General features: G+C 37.8%; 2 protein-coding genes and 2 pseudogenes across 3 annotated transcripts; 3 read left to right on the top strand and 1 right to left on the bottom strand.

Annotated features, from left to right (window-relative positions):
* Positions 1-1590: 1590 nt before the first annotated feature.
* LOC110772796 (putative glutathione S-transferase parC) lies at positions 1591-5199 on the top strand (annotated as a pseudogene). Its single transcript, XR_015835156.1, has 2 exons — positions 1591-2002; positions 4777-5199. The product of XR_015835156.1 is annotated as a putative glutathione S-transferase parC (transcript).
* A 1912-nt stretch (positions 5200-7111) lies between these two features.
* LOC148295137 (uncharacterized) lies at positions 7112-7710 on the top strand. The gene is made up of 2 exons (XM_088251719.1): positions 7112-7565; positions 7676-7710. Exons 1-2 carry the CDS (start codon positions 7112-7114, stop codon positions 7708-7710), a joined length of 489 nt encoding a protein of 162 aa, XP_088107845.1.
* A 4811-nt stretch (positions 7711-12521) lies between these two features.
* LOC110771840 (putative glutathione S-transferase pseudogene) lies at positions 12522-12911 on the bottom strand (annotated as a pseudogene).
* A 1951-nt stretch (positions 12912-14862) lies between these two features.
* LOC110772807 (putative glutathione S-transferase parC) lies at positions 14863-16345 on the top strand. The gene is made up of 2 exons (XM_021977279.2): positions 14863-15247; positions 15796-16345. The coding sequence occupies exons 1-2, from the start codon at positions 14933-14935 to the stop codon at positions 16120-16122; spliced, it is 642 nt and encodes a 213-aa protein (XP_021832971.1). The 5' UTR covers positions 14863-14932; the 3' UTR covers positions 16123-16345.
* The last annotated feature ends 71 nt before the right edge of the window (positions 16346-16416 follow it).

Below are 16416 nucleotides of genomic sequence, written 5' to 3'. Positions count from 1 at the left end.
CATATCATAATGTAAGTGACAAGAAAACAACTAGTAGAAGTTGACAACATTTTGATAATTTGATTACAAGTGCCCTTTTATTCTAATTTCAAAATGTTGAAGAATATGAGTCTCACATTGGAAACTTGACTAAATAAAATACAACATATAATGAATGGTTCCACTACTAATATCACTAAGGTCTTTTGTGATAAAACCTCACACCTATTGAGCTTTGTAGATGGTTAAGAATGGGGACAATATCGGTATTGCTAGTAGTGGGCTGCTGGCCGATCTCTCTAAAAATACAAAAAACCACAAAACAGAAATTGAGACTCTTTCCCGAGGCCGGTGGTAAAATTTAATATTGTGATAGATAGTAAACCAATTTCATCTAATCTGGATAAGGTCAATGTCCAAAAAGTAGGATGCAATTTTACAATAATGTAATTTAAAAACTTCAAAATTACACACAATGTTACTCCCTTTATATTTTAACAAATTTATTTGAAGTCAATCACCTTATGCCACATGTCCAATGATTCACCTCAGTCGGCCGCCGCCTATTGGGGAGAATAGGAGCGATGGAGGCAAGGGCGGAGGGGACGACCTCATTATCGAAGACCTTCGTAGAGAAAAAGCACGACAATCAGAAAAGCCTTGATGATCCAGTCCTTGTCAGAACCCTATAGATCGTTGGAGACAAGTGATGTGAGCTATTTTCCCAGCGGCAATCGATCAGTACGTCTTTTGAAGTTCTGCGGTGTGTTGTCTTTCTCCGAGAGTGGATTGTGAGGTTATTAGCTTAAATTTATAGAAAATGGTAGAAATGTAATTGTAAATACAAATTAAAGAGGCCCTAAAGCACTTGCAGAGGCCCATTGACTTCAAGTTAAGATTTTTTTTTTTTAAAAGCTGACTAAGCCCAAAATAGAACTAGCCTATTTACTGTGTCCTTAATATTTTTTATTTTATTGAATATAAACAAAAAATTTCTTGTAAAAAGTGAATTAGTAAGACTCTACATAGCAATTTGACAAGTTGATTGTGGAATATATCCTAAACGGAAATAGTTGTATACAAATAGACCTCTTGACTCGACCCATCAAAGACTTGAACAGAGGAAGCCATCATACACAAAAATTCCACATGTAGTGCAAGTTGCAAAAGCGAAAGCAAGAAGTAGGTGGAAAGCTTTGGTTGGAATTGGGAAACACAACACTTTTAGAGCACTTCCACCCTATTGTGCCATGGTAAAGAATAAGGGCAAGTAATGGCAAACACAATTCACATGAATAGTGACTGCCCTAATAATTTTTTTATGCATTCCCACCCATTGTCATAGCAACCCAAAGGCAATCACTATTTACATGAGATATGATGAGAGAAATTTGTATGAATTTTGGTGTGGGAAGTGAAGAACATGGCTAGGTATTTATATTTAAAAAAAATTCTGAATTGTTTGGTTTTTTTAATTTAAATTAGCTGCTGACATCATGCTGGCGTCAGCAAATCTTGCATTCGAATTTCGGACTTGCTCTTAAGCAAAACGACATACAGCATGCCACGTGACACCCCCACCCAAATTCGGCAGCCCACGACATTTTTTTCCCACATTCAAACAAATCAAACACCTTTATATGTTTGCTCTCAGTCAAGCTAGACAGAGCTTGAAGAAGAAGAAGCTTGTTTTGTGTATCAGTCAACAATGGCGGATGAGGTTGTTCTTTTGGACTTCTGGGCAAGCTTGTTTGGGATGAGGGTGAGAGTGGCGCTGGCTGAGAAGGGTGTCAAGTATGAGAACAGAGAGGAGGACCTGAGGAACAAGAGTTCATTGCTTCTGTAGATGAACCCGGTTCACAAGCAGATCCCGGTTCTCATCCACAACGGTAAACCGGTCTGTGAGTCTCTGATCATTGTGCAGTATGTTGATGAGGTTTGGAGGGACAAAGCTCCTCTGCTTCCCTCTGATCCTTACCAGAGAGCTCGGTCAAGGTTCTGGGCTGATTTCATTGACAAGAAGGTAATTAGCTTGTCTAAGTTGTCTCTTGCCTTTTTTTTCTATATATAAAGCTGCTACATATACATACTGCTTGCAATTCAACTCCAGAAAAATTATAGAAAATTTTGAAAATTTGAAGTTTTCCCAGGTTAAAATTTACTTATATTAGATCAAATTGAAAGGATTTACATAAATGAGAAATTGTTTTTTCAAGGGAGTTTCAATGGGTCACTCTGTTCCACACCAGACCTTAAAACTATGGTATGCTCAATTACAACATAATCTTGCTTGCTATCTGGAAAGATTGTATACAAAAAATATAGTACATTGAGGGCTCGTTTGGAACGGCGGACTGGCATGGACTGGACTAAATCCTGGGACTGTCTAGGATTGGTTCGGATTGGCCTAAACTGGATTAAGTCCTTACCTACGTTTGGTGCTGCATCGGACTAAAAAGTTGGATTGTAAAAATAGTGAAGACCTATGTTTGGTGATGTGTTGGACTAAAAAATAATTATTGTAATAATTAGATTTAAAACAATAATAAAAAGAAAACAACTAAAATTCTGATATTTTTTTAAAGGCTAAAATTATGTTAAATAAAAAAAATAATCAGATTCAGACCCAACCCAACCTCCTCATTCTTTTTATCTTTTTTTTTTCTCTCTATTTTCTTTTTCCTTAATCAGGAACCCAACCTCCCCATTCTTTTTATCTTTTTTTTCCTTTAACAAGAAACCTCCCTCATTTTCTTTCTCTCTCTCCCCCATCGCAACCCAACCTCCCCATTCTTTTTTTCTTTTTTTTTTCTCTCTATTTGTTATCTTTATTCAAAAACCTCCCTCATTCTCTATCTCTCCCATCGCAACTCACTTCCACATCCCTTTTTTCTCTCTATTTTTTTTTCCTTTAATCATAAACCTCCCTGATTCTCTCTCTCATTCCCATCGGAACCCACCTCCACATCCCCTTTTTCCCCAATTCTTCTTCTCCCCCTTTGACTCCTTTTTATTCAATTGAGAAATCCCTAGGTAAAGGCTTCAGCAAATGTGTTTTCCACACACGTCCTCTTCGATCTTGTCCAGCCGGTGATTTGGGTTTGTTTAGTTGCAGAAATTAGGTAAACTCATGGTGGTGGTCTGAAGGGTTGATTGGCGGAGGGTGGGGGTGGTTGATTCAGGCCAAGGATCTGACTTCAGTGAATATGGTTTACTGAAAACACAAATAAAGAAAATCCAATTTCAGGTTAAGAAGAAGAAGAATTAGTTCGGACTCGTGTGTTCAATCTAGCGAGGGCACTATATTGCGAACCACTTTTCAACCTCTCTAAATTAGCGGAGCGAGTGAGGGGTTTCGTTTATTGTTGGACTATATAATCTCATTTAAGTTAGTCCCTTACCTTACCAAACATGGGTTTCAATTACTATTTAAGCTAGTCCAGTCCAGTGAGGCCTGCCAAACACAGCCTGAGCTTAGACCTATAAAATTCATTTTTAATCACCTACAACCCTTTTCTTTATTTTTCAATTTAAAATACCCAATTTTTTCAAATAAAACTTGATGACTAGGATTCAAGTAAGCAAGTTATCTAATCTAGCTTAAAATATGATTTATTCTATTTTTTGGATTCCAAAACTACCCCCATTTACAAGTTAACGTGTTATGTGGGGGTGTAACTAATGACACACATTGAATTTGGAAAGATCTTCAAATGGTTGTAATAGATGTATAGATTAATTTAGAAACTTTTTGATATTAAATATTAAATTCAACATTAATGTATTAGTAATCTACATGTGATTAACGTTTTAGTTTATTTAATAAATGGTTGAATGAATTATACTACTAGTAATCTATTTTATTATAGTTTAATGAAAAATAGTGTACATTCTGATTATGTTGAAAAATATTTTGATAATCTATTTATTGTTTGTTTTATGAAAAACTTTTTATTTATTTAAATGAACCTATTTTTCCTCTTCAAATAATGTACCTATACACATTTTATAGGTATATTGTAAAATAATTTACCTATGGGTAAATAATGTACCTATATTTTCTATAAATTATTGTGTACCTATTTTTAATTTATGAAAAATGTATGGAAATTTCAATTACAAAGTAATTGGCTTAGTTTTTTTTTATTTAATTTTTTCGGTAAATAATATACCTATATTTTTTTTTGGTGAAAACCAAGATATCCCCCGCGCGATTGCGGGGACTAACCCTCGAGGTACTGTCGGGCGCAAAGCGGGGACCTCTCCCAACAAAGTCTGCTCTATTCGCAAGCGCCTGGGATCGAATACCTATATTTTAATTAAATAATATACGTATATATTTTTATTTTTATTTTTCATAGGCACATTATTGGATATGTAATTACAGATTTTTTTTTTTGGTTTGCAATTTTAGGGGGCAATATGTGAGAGGGAATGACAACCAAAAGAAATGGGGTGATTGATATGCTATTAATAAGGAGTATTAATTACAATTATGGCAGTTAATGAAATGCTTGGAATAAATTATAAATAAAATATGAAGTCTGGTGGCAACGATGTAAAAACATAGGAATACTACGACCTCTTATATTCTAATAGTCATTTAAATTTGAAATTGGGTTTTACCTATAGATTTATAGAGTGATGGGTATATGTCTAGGAAATAAAAAATGTAGGGATCTATATTGGACAAGTCCTAAAAAATAAAACAAGTCCATTTTTTTTAAAATATCTTATTAATTCTGTGTGTCTGGATAAATGAGTGGAATTTTGATGTAATGTTTGCAAAAATTGCAGCTGTACGTTGCTTCGAGGAAAATATGGGGCACAAAAGAAGAGGAACAAGAGGCAGGCAAGAAGGAATTTATTGAAGCCCTTAAGCAGTTGGAAGGAGAGCTAGGAGACGAGCCTTATTTTGAGGGTGAGAGCTTTGGGTTCTTGGACATTGCTCTTATCCCATTCTACAGCTGGTTCTATGCATATGAGACTTGTGGAAACTTCAGCACAGAGGCAGAGTGCCCCAAGCTGATTGAATGGGCCAAGAGGTGCATGCACCGCGAGAGCGTGTCGAAATCTCTTGCCGACCCGAAAAAGGTGTATGATTCTCTCACTAGTTGGGTAGGATTATAGAACAGGCTGCTAGCCAGCAGCAGACTATCACCATGATCACCATGTTAGCAAGTCCTGCAATGCAATAAAATGTTTGGCTGTTCTTCTGAATCTTTTTCCTTTCAGCTTTGTTTTTCCGGATATTTGCTATTGACAATAGTAATGCAGACACTCTGATGTGTTTGCCTATTGTTATGAATAAAGTGTTCATATGTAGAAAGGGTGTTTCTGAGTTGCATTTTTTTGGCTGCTTGTTGAGCTTTAACAAGTTCACAACAATTTGATAATTTGACCACAAAACATATATGACCAGAGGCACAACAAAGAGGAGGGGGCTTGGCCAAGTGCCCTTTTATTCTAATTTCAAAACAACCCAAAACAGAGGTTAGAAACTTCAAACACAGAACAAGTACATGGATGATCAAGCCCATGCTTTTTCCCATCTACTCCATTCCAAGTTTACTCTGAAGGCGCAGGGCGAATTCGTAGACCCTTTTCTGGTCAGGAAGAGACTTGGACACACTCTCCTGCATGCACCTCTTTGCCCATGCAATAAACTTTGGGTGCCTTGCCTCCACACCTGTCATGGGATGACTTTTTCGGAGTCTTCCTTCCGTGCGGCCTTAGACTTGATCACCTCTCAAATAAGCTAAGTCAGCCTTCATTCCTACAAAATAAGATCGAACCAAGCAAGAATACAATAACAATAGCAAGAACGATAAGAACGCTAAAGAACACTCAAGAGAGTTTGGGAAAATATATGCTTGTATTGTAAGACAAATCTTGTCTTAGATCACAAAAGGTGATCTTCTAATCCTAAGAGGATTTGGTTTTCTTAGTTGATCAGGAAACAAAACCTAGTCTTCTATCTAAACACTTATACAGAGTTTATTAAAGAAAACAAGTGTGAAGAGGATTCCTAGTATATTATGGATTGAACCAAACCTAATCTAAATGCAACAAGGACACGATTACTTCTTGATAGGCAAGATATCGATGTGATGCATATATAAATAGAGGTCCCTTCCCTTGCAGAAAATCATCTCAAATACAGACCTCACCCTATCTAAGAGACAAGAGAATAAAGGCTGCATAGGTGAAGAAGAACACTCTATTCGATTACCATGGCTGAACACGGTTAGTATTGTTAAATAAAAACTTAGTAAAGACTTACATGTGGTATCAGAGCTCTAGGTTTTTGTTTATTAATCTAGCTGTTTTAATCATGAGCTAACAAGTTTGCAAGTTCTATTTTTGCTATGCATATTCTAAATTGAAACACGAGCACAAGGTTATTTTCTGCTCGAAAAGGTCTTGATCAATAATTTTAAAACTGTTATGTAGATTGAGCAGCCACAGCTGCTCAAGCTGTGTAAGAGTTTTAAAATTTGACAGTTTGATCAAGGAATTGCATCAATGTTCGTAGCCTTCTAAGTGATTCTCCATCCACAGATGTGAAATTGCGTAGATTGATCACAACACTGATGGAACAATCTGGGCAGTTGACTACACTGGCTTGCAAGCATCTCTACATCCACAGATGTGAGTTTGTTTGTGCAGGATGTCTGTGCAGTTTACAGTCTAGGGTTTTGGAACATGCTAACTTGAACTCACAGGTTTAAGTTAACATGTTTAATTAAAGATTTTAGGGACAGTTCTAATTTACATTGCAAATTTTACAGTGAATCATAACTCCATTGAAACTTTGACTGGATCAAACTATAGCAAGTGGAAGTAGGATTTGGAAATATCACTAGGTTTTTTGGATTATGATTTTGTGCTTAAAGAAGAACCTCCTCAAGTGCCGGCTGTAGATGTTACTGCAGAGACTAAAACCAAGTTTGCCAAGTGGGAAAAGGCAAACAAGATGGCTCTGTTGATCATGCAAAGGGCTATGGCTTCTTCAGTGAAAGGGAGCATTCCAAAATTTGAGAATGCAAAGAAATACTATGAGGCAATAGCACAGAGGTTCAAAGAATCTAAGAAAGCTATCAAGAGCACTCTGCTGAATCAGTTGATTGACATGAAGTATGATGGACAAGGTTGCGTTAGAGCTCATATCATGAATTTAATTGATATAGGGACCAAATTGCGGGAGCTAAGCATGACAATAGATGAAGATATGATGGTTCATTTTGCACTAAATTCATTACCTAAAGAATTTAAGTCCCTCAAAGAAACATACATTGCTCAGAAGGAAAGTTGGACCTTAAATGATTTGATTACAATTTCTGTCCAACAAGAGCACAACCTCATAAAAGAAAGAGGAGCTAAGATGGTCAATATGGTTCAGACCAAACAGTACAAAGAGTACAAGCATAAATTTGCATTTGGAAAGGGAAAAGAGAGAGAAAGTATTGTTGAAAAAGCCTTGAAACCTACAACTGGAATGAACTGTTTCTTTTGCAAGAAGCCAGGCCATATGAAGAGAGATTGCAGGAAATATAAAAATTGGTTGGAGAAGAAGAAAGGAAAAGGTAACAACAATCTGATTTTGGTTTGTTTTGAGTCGAATTTGGTTAATTTCTCATGTGATTCATGGTGGTTAGACAGTGGTGCTTCTATTCATGTGGCTAATTCTTTGCAGGAATTCACAACCAAGAGACTGCCAAGCAAGGATGAGGTGAAAGTGTTCGTGGGAAATGGAGAAGAAGTCCAAGTTAATTACATAGGGACAGTTAGAATTAAGCTTGATTTTGGTTTTGTTTTGGAATTAGATGAAGTAGTTTATGTTCCTTCTATGAGGAAGAGTTTGATTTCAGTTACTAGGCTTGTAAGATCGAAATTCAATTTGAATTTCGATGGAACATGATGTTCTATTTTCAGAAATAAAGTTTTAATTGGCAATGCAAGTCTTGTGGATGGAATGTTTAGATTGAATTGCAAGAAAACTGAAATGGAAATTAACACTGTGCAAACCAAAATAAAAGAGAACTCATTTGAATTATGGCATAAGAGACTTGGACATGTTTCAAAAGAGAGAATAACACAACTATGCAAAGAATCAGTTTTACCACCATTGAATCACGTTAACACATATGAAATTTGCATTCCATGTGTTAAAGGGAAATTGACCAACCTAAGAAAGAAAGGAGCATTGGGAAGCAAAGGCTTATTAGAACTCATTCATATACTGACATATGTGGACCTTTTCCAGATCCAACTCATGAAGGGTTTAATTACTTCATAACTTTCACAGATGATTTCTCAAGATTTGGATATGTCTATCTCATTAAGGAAAAATCCAGTGCATTAGACAAATTCAAAATATATAAAGCTGAGGTTGAAAACCAGTTAAATCTCAAAATTAAAGTTGTTCGATCAGATAGAGGGGGAGAGTATTATGGAAAGTTTAACGAGGCTGGAAGAAATCCTGGACCCTTTGCCAAGTTTCTTCAAGAGGAAGGAATTATAGCACAATACACCAATCCAGGAACACCCCAACAAAATGGAATTTCAGAAAGGAGAAACAGAACCTTGAAAGACATGATAAGAAGCATGATGAGCTGCTCAAGCCTTCCAATTTACCTTTGGGGAGAAACTTTGAAAACTGCCAATTATATCTTAAATAGAATTCCAACCAAAAGCACAAATAATATTCCCTATGAAGTATGGAATGGAAGGAAGCCTAGCATAAAACATCTGAGAACATGGGGATGTAGAGCAGAAGCAAAACCTTATAATCCTACAGAAAAGAAATTGGATCCAAAAAACTATAAGCTGCTACTTCATTGGATACCCTGAGAGGACAAAGGGCTACAGATTCTATTGTCCTCACCACACAACAAGGTTCATAGAGACCTCTAGAGCAGTCTTCATCGAGACTGACCATGAAGGAGATAAAGAAGGAGAATTCAGTTTTGAAGAGACAATTTTGGATCAAGATGTGTTATTGAATCCTAATGAAAATATTGTGGTCTTGCCTCAGTTTAATTCAAGCAATACTCAAATGGAATACACTGAAGAGACTAATGCAGATGGTCATGAAAACGCAGAACAATTGGAATTGAATGAAAATCAAGCATTGCAAATGGAGGATCAAAATATGAATCAAGCACAAGCAGTGGAAGAACCGGAACCAAACATGGAACTAAGAAGATCACAAAGGCAAAGAAAACCTGCTTTTGGGAGATGACTATTTTGTGTATTTGCAGGGATCAGAACATGACATCAACACACAAGATGATCCTGCAACTTTCAGACAGGCAATGACAAGTGAAAATAAAGATAATTGGTTCGCAGCCATGAAGTCAGAATTAAAATCGATGGAAAAGAATGGTGTTTGGAATCTTGTGACTTTACCTCAAGGCTGCAAACCAATTGGCTGCAAGTGGGTGTATAAAACAAAATTGAATTCAAATGGGCATATAGACAGATATAAGGCAAGGTTGGTTGCTATGGGATTCACGCAGAAGGAAGGGATAGATTTTAATGACACTTTCTCACCAGTCTCAACCAAGGATTCATTAAGGGTAATCATGGCTCTTGTAGCACATTTTGATCTTCATTTACACCAAATGGACGTCAAAACAGCTTTCCTAAATGGGGATTTAGAAGAAAACATTTACATGGCACAGCTTGAGGGTTTTGTTCAAGAAGGAGGAAAAGAATTTGTTTGTGCCTAATAAATCTCGGTCATAAACTGACCGAAGGGACTTCCTCTCGGCCCTAGCACCTACCCATGAACTGAAACATGGCGGTTCGTTAGGCATTTGCCTTCCTAAAGACAAAAGAAAAGCCGCGAAGGCGAAATCCTCTCGGCCAAGCAACGGCCGAGGCCGAAGGGGGAAAGAGACACGGCCAAAGAGATTGAGGTTAGATTGCCACGTGGGCGACAGGATCCCACACTTCATTTAAAGAAGTAACGCCTCTGACTAGCAAACCCACTAGTCGCAAAAAGGCATTTAATACACGAGGGAAGAAGGGAAGTGACTAAAGTCAGGATTTGGTGATGGAAATCAGAGTGGTTAGGCGCAAACATTCTCACAAATATTCTTACAACTTAAGGTCAGATCACCAACCACCAGACTAGGGCATTAAATGCGTTCCCACGGCCAAGAGCGCAGAACCCACGATCAGGGCGGTGGCCGAGATTTACCGGGATTTATGAGGGTCACACCACCATGCTTCACGATCCCAAATGCCGATTTGACTACCCACTTGCTTCGATCAGGCTCCACCACGCAGATCTTTTCAGCCTCGATTGTCCCTCCAGGACTCTTCCTATAAATACCAAGCTCGAGCAACATTCAAAGGGTTCAAACACCAAACCAAAAGCCTCCCACGGAGCAAATTATATTTTCCTGTCATTTATCTTCTTGTAATGCACTTTCAATACCTTTATTTGCTTTCCTAGGAGTAGTGATAGATTGTAAGGAAAATCCATTCATCAATATATCATACCACCCTTGATTTTCGAGGCGCCGGAGCACCATCTCTGTTACTCGCTCATCCACCCCATATATCATACGACCGTCGCTCTCCGAGCAACGCGCCGGAGCACCGCCTAAAACCCACCATCAACACCACCACTAAACGGCCTTGTAGCTCAGGCCGTGAACCTGACGGCCAAGATCAATTCCTCTCTCGGCCACAATCGTTTGATTAGAAGTCGAACTCAAACAGGCGCACCACTTAATCATTTACCTAAACACATCACTCTCTCGACACACGGTAGACCGTACTGGCACACCCGCGCACAACCGTAGCGCATCCAAAAGAAGGACGTCACGTGTTGACGCATATCCCCTCGGCCCGGAGCACCAGGCCGTGAGATTTGCGACCGCCAACAGAATTAGTCTGCAAGCTATGTAAATCGATCTATGGCTTAAAGCAAGCCTCTAGACAGTGGTATCTAAAGTTTAACAAGGTAGTTAAGGATTTTGGTTTCATTGAGAATGCCTTGGATGAATGTATCTATATGAAAATGAGTGGGAGACATTTCATTATACCAGTTCTTTATGTAGATGACATCTTGTTAGCTTGCACAAATCAGACCATGTTACATGACTGCAAGAATTTCTTATCGAAGAATTTCGAAATGACTAATCTAGGTGAGGCATCATATGTTTTGGGAATAGACATAAGCAGAGATCGAAAGAATGGGGTTCTAGGACTGTCTCAAAAGTCTTACATAGAAAAGGTGCTCAAGAGGTTTAATATGCAGAACTATACAGGAAGTGACATTCCTATAGCAAAAGGGGACAAGCTGGGCACTGAGCAAGCACCCAAGACTGAACAAGAAAGGCTAGAGATGGTTGACAAACCATATGCTTCTCTTGTAGGAAGTTTGATGTATGCACAAGTCTGTACCAGACCTGACTTAGCTTTTGCTGTAAGCATGCTAGGAAGATTTCAGTCGAATCCTGGACAAGCACACTGGATTGCAAGGAAAAGAGTGTTGAGATACTTACAAAGAACTAAAGATTACAAATTAATCTTTAAAAGAAGTGATACACTTGAATTACAAGGTTATGCAGATGCAGATTTTGCAGGTTGTCAAGACACCTTAAAATCTACATCAGGTTATGTGTTCATGTTTGGAGAAGGTGCAGTATCATGGAGAAGTGTGAAACAACCATTGACAGCAGGTTCAACCATGTTTGTAGAATTCCTAGCTTGTTATGAAGCTACCTCTCAAGCTATATGGCTGAGAAATTTCATTCTCAGTCTAAATGTGGTTGAATCTATCCATAGGCCCATTCAAATATGGAATGACAATAGTGCTGCAGTTTTATTTGCAAAAGGTAACAAAAGGACAAAATGTTCGAGGCTGTTGGATGTTAAATTCATAATAGTAAAAGAAAAGATTGCTCAAGGATATACCAACATAAGCCACATTGGTACAGAAAAGATGATTGCAGATCCACTTACAAAAGGGGTTCCAAATGCAGTTTTTCACAGGCATGTTCATAGCATGGGACTGAAGAATAATTTGGATGCTTAAAACAGTGGGAGCATTGTTAAGATTAAGTAGTTTCGATTTTGTTATTGTTTTAAGTTCACAGTTAGTTTTGGTTTCAATGGAGGATGATCTTGTTTTGAGGTTCAAATAAAGGAATTTATTTGTTCATTAAGCAATTATATGTTTAATGGATGAGTATGCGTTTTAATGCTTGAATGAAATGAAACAAAAAAGCTAGCTAAAGATATCTGTGCAAATTTCATTCATGACAGAATTGTCACTGTAACAAGTGATTAGACCTTGGCAGTCGAATAAAGGGACAATGAATGAATGTGTTCATAAAACTCTACAGTAGAACATGTTTGTTTTCTGTTCAATCTTGATGGAAGCTTATGTAGTTTTAAAGGATGTTAAATGTGAGGTGAGGATACACAATGAGACATCCTCCTTATATAAAGATTCCATCCCACCTACCACCACAATAGAGAGCTAGGATACAATCTCACCAACCAAAATCTACCTACTACTGTCACCAACCGGAGTCTACCTTGAATCTAGACATGTGGGCTAAGAGGTCTAGCATGATCCATTCGACGGGTTGGGCCTTGAGCTTCTCTTGTGGTGCTTGACCTTCATAAATGGATCCTCTAGGTTGGCCCCAGAGTTGTTGGGTTGAGCCTTCAACATATGGGCCGTGACACTCCACACTGAAGTTTCCAAATTTCTCGCGCACATAAAACCAGCTATAGGTAGGAATAAGTGCCACGTCCACGAATCCGAGGTTCTCACCCCCAAAGTAAGGCTTGTCTCCAAGCTCTTCTTCTAACAACCTTATGCACTCAAGGAATTCCCTATTTGCTACTTCATGTTCTTCTCCTTTGGTTCTCCTTGTCCTCTTTCCACTCTCATATACCTGCATTTCACACCTTAGGCGAACCATAAAAACTACCTATAATTGGATCAATTATATTTTAGACCTATGTAATTATTTATAATGTCACAGTCATATAACTTGGCGTTTTTCGATTGGAGTGGATTCTTACACATATTATCTTTCAATGAACACCTAAAGAATGGACATTTCAAATTGTGGGCTAATTATTAACTTACTAACTAATTAGTGCTTATTGTAATACTGAAAACACAAGCATTGATCCTACTTCCATTTAATTATCATTCTAATAATTTACATCCTCAGTAATAGTTCCATGTATCAGAAAAATCTTAAAGTTCTAACATGTTTGTTTACAGACAGAACACCAACACAAAAAATATAACCAGATAATCTATCTTCCCATCTTTTCAATTGTTTCAAATCAAACATATTCCAAACACAAATTAGTAAAATTACCTTCTTGTCAACGAAGTCGGCCTAGAACATGACTTGGGCTCTAAGGTAAGGAGTGTACTGACTAATTTCTATCGGATAGTATTAATTTGTTTTGCAGAGTACTGACTGTTTATCTATACTATTAGAAGGCGTTTGGTTCTGTTCCGAATAAATAGTCTGACTAAGTTATACTGTGTTTGGTGCTCCATTGGATAACAATTGATCGGACTCCATAAGCTTGAAAAATCATATATACTGACATGGACACTCAATCATTTGCTTCCTCTTACACCATTATTTCCTCCACAATTATAATATCTCCACTCAATATATATTTTTTCTTTTTCAATAAATTGCTGAGTTTTCAAGAATGAAACTACATGCCTTTTGAAGCTCTGCAGTGTGTTGTCTTTTTCCGAGAGTGGATTGTGAGGGTATAAGTTGAAATTTATAGAATATGGTAGAAACATAACTGTCAATACAAATTAAAGAGGCCCTAAAGCACTTGCAAAGGCCCATTGACTTCAAGTTAAAAAAAAATTAAAAGAAGTTGACTAAGCCCAAAACAGAACTAGTCTATTTACTATGTCCTTTATATTTTCTATTTTATTGAATATAAACAAAAAATTTCTTATAATAAGTGAATTAGTAAGACTCTACGTAGCAATTTGAGAAGTTGATTAGTGGAATATATCCTAAACTGAAATAGTTGTATACAAATAGACCTCTTGACTTGACCCATCAAAGATATGGTCTGAAAATAAGGTAGAAGAAATACTTGAACAGAGGAAGCCTATCATACACAAAGGGGGCTTCTCCAATGCGAACTCTAAGATGCGAACTCGTTGCGAACTTTTGTTTTTAACCGTTGGAAGAAGAGCGAAAATAAAGAAAATAAAGCCACACAAGCCATCCAACGGTTAAAAACAAAAGTTCGCAACGAGTTCGCATCTTAGAGTTCGCATTAGAGAAGGCCCCCATACACAAAAATTCCACATGTAGTGCAAGTTGCAAAAGCGAAAGCAAGAAGTAGGTGGAAAGCTTTGGTTGGAATTGGAAAACACACCTTTAGAGCACTTCCACTCCATTGTGCCATGGCAAGGGCAAACACTATTCATATGAATAGTGACTGTCCTAGCAATTTTTTGATACATTCCCACCCATTGCCATGGCAGCCCAAGAATAACCACTATTTACATGAGACATAAGGAGAGGAATTTGTATGGATTTTGGTGTGTGCAGTGAAGAACATGGCTATGTATTTATAACAAATAAATTTTTTGATTTTGATTTTGATTTTTTTTGGTATTTAAATTGGCCGTTGACATCAACATGACGTCAACTTGCCCAAGCAAGTCTTGCCTTAGACTTGCTCAATTTCGTGGGCCCACTTCTTGCCATGGCAACTTTTCCTTTGTGGGGTTTGTTTTTGGAGACTAGCCCCCTAAACGACACACAGCATGCCACGTGACACTCCCTCCCAAATTCAGCCGCCGAATACATTTTTTTAGCACATGCAAACAAGTCAAACACCTTTATATATTTGCTCTCAGTCAAGCTATACAGAGCTTGAAGAAGAAGAAGAAGCTTGTTTTGTGTATCAGTCAACAATGGCGGATGAGGTTGTTCTTTTGGATTTCAGGGCAAGCATGTTTGCGATGAGGGCGAGAGTGGCGCTGGCTGAGAAGGGTGTCAAGTATGAGAACAGAGAGGAGGACCTGAGGAACAAGAGTTCATTGCTTCAGCAGATGAACCCGGTTCACAAGAAGATCCCGGTTCTCATCCACAACGGTAAACCAGTCTGTGAGTCTCTGATCATTGTGCAGTATGTTGATGAGGTTTGGAGGGACAAAGCTCCTCTGCTTCCCTCTGATCCTTACCAGAGAGCTCGGTCAAGGTTCTGGGCTGATTTCATTGACAAGAAGGTAATTAGCTTGTCTAAGTTGTCTCTTGCCTTTTTTTTCTATATATAAAGCTGCTACATATACATACTGCTTGCAATTCAACTCCAGAAAAATTATAGAAAATTTTGAAAATTTGAAGTTTTCCCAGGTTAAAATTTACTTATATTAGACCAAATTGAAAGGATTTACATAAATGAGAAACTATTTTTTCATGGGAGTTTCAATGGGCCACTCTGTTCCACACCAGACCTTGAAACTATGGTATGCTTAATTACAACATGATCTTGCTTGCTATCTGGGAAGATTGTATAAAAAATAAAACAAGTCCACTTTTTTAAAATATCTTATTAATTCTGTGTGTCTGGATAAATGAGTAGTATTTTTTGAAAATAGAAACTGATTAGTGTTAGAGGAGCAACAAGCCTACAACCTTGGCAAAAACAGAGTTTTAATTTCAAGGTGGTGCAACAGAAATTTCTTTTGGAATGGGGACTAGAAAAAACAGTTTAATCCAATTGAATAATGTCTAGGGGTTCATTTTGATGTAATAATGTTTGCAAAAATTGCAGTTCTATGTTGCTTCGAGGAAACTATGGGGAACACAAGGAGAGGAACAAGAGGCAGGCAAGAAGGAATTTATTGAAGCCCTTAAGCAGTTGGAAGGAGAGCTTGGAGACGAGCCTTATTTTGAGGGTGAGAGCTTTGGGTTCTTGGACATTGCTCTTATCCCATTCTACAGCTGGTTCTATGCATATGAGACTTATGGAAACTTCAGCACAGAGGCAGAGTGCCCCAAGCTGATTGAATGGGCCAGGAGGTGCATGCACCGGGAGAGCGTGTCGAAATCTCTTGCAGACCCTAAAAAGGTGTATGAGTCTCTTGTTAATAGGGTATAGAACAGGCAGCTAGCCAGCAGCAGACTCTATCAACATGGTCACCAGGTTAGCAAATCCTGCAATCATATGTTAGGCTGTTCTTCTGGATCTTTTTCCTTTCAGCTTTGTTTTTCCAGTCAATAATGATATTTGCCGTCGACAATAGTAATGCAGACACTTTGATGTGTTTGCCTATTGTTATGAGTAAAGTGTTCATATGTAGAAAGGGTGTTTCTGAGTTGCATTTTTTTGGCTGCTTGTTGAGCTTTGTCATAACAAGTTCACAACAATTTGATAATTTGACTACAGAACACA

The sequence above is a fragment of the Prunus avium genome, chromosome 4 (genome assembly GCF_965620075.1).
Source record: "Prunus avium chromosome 4, drPruAviu1.hap1.1, whole genome shotgun sequence".
Taxonomy (NCBI): domain Eukaryota; kingdom Viridiplantae; phylum Streptophyta; class Magnoliopsida; order Rosales; family Rosaceae; genus Prunus; species Prunus avium.
Note: the sequence above shows the minus strand (reverse complement) of the source record. Positions and strands in the feature narration are given on the sequence as shown.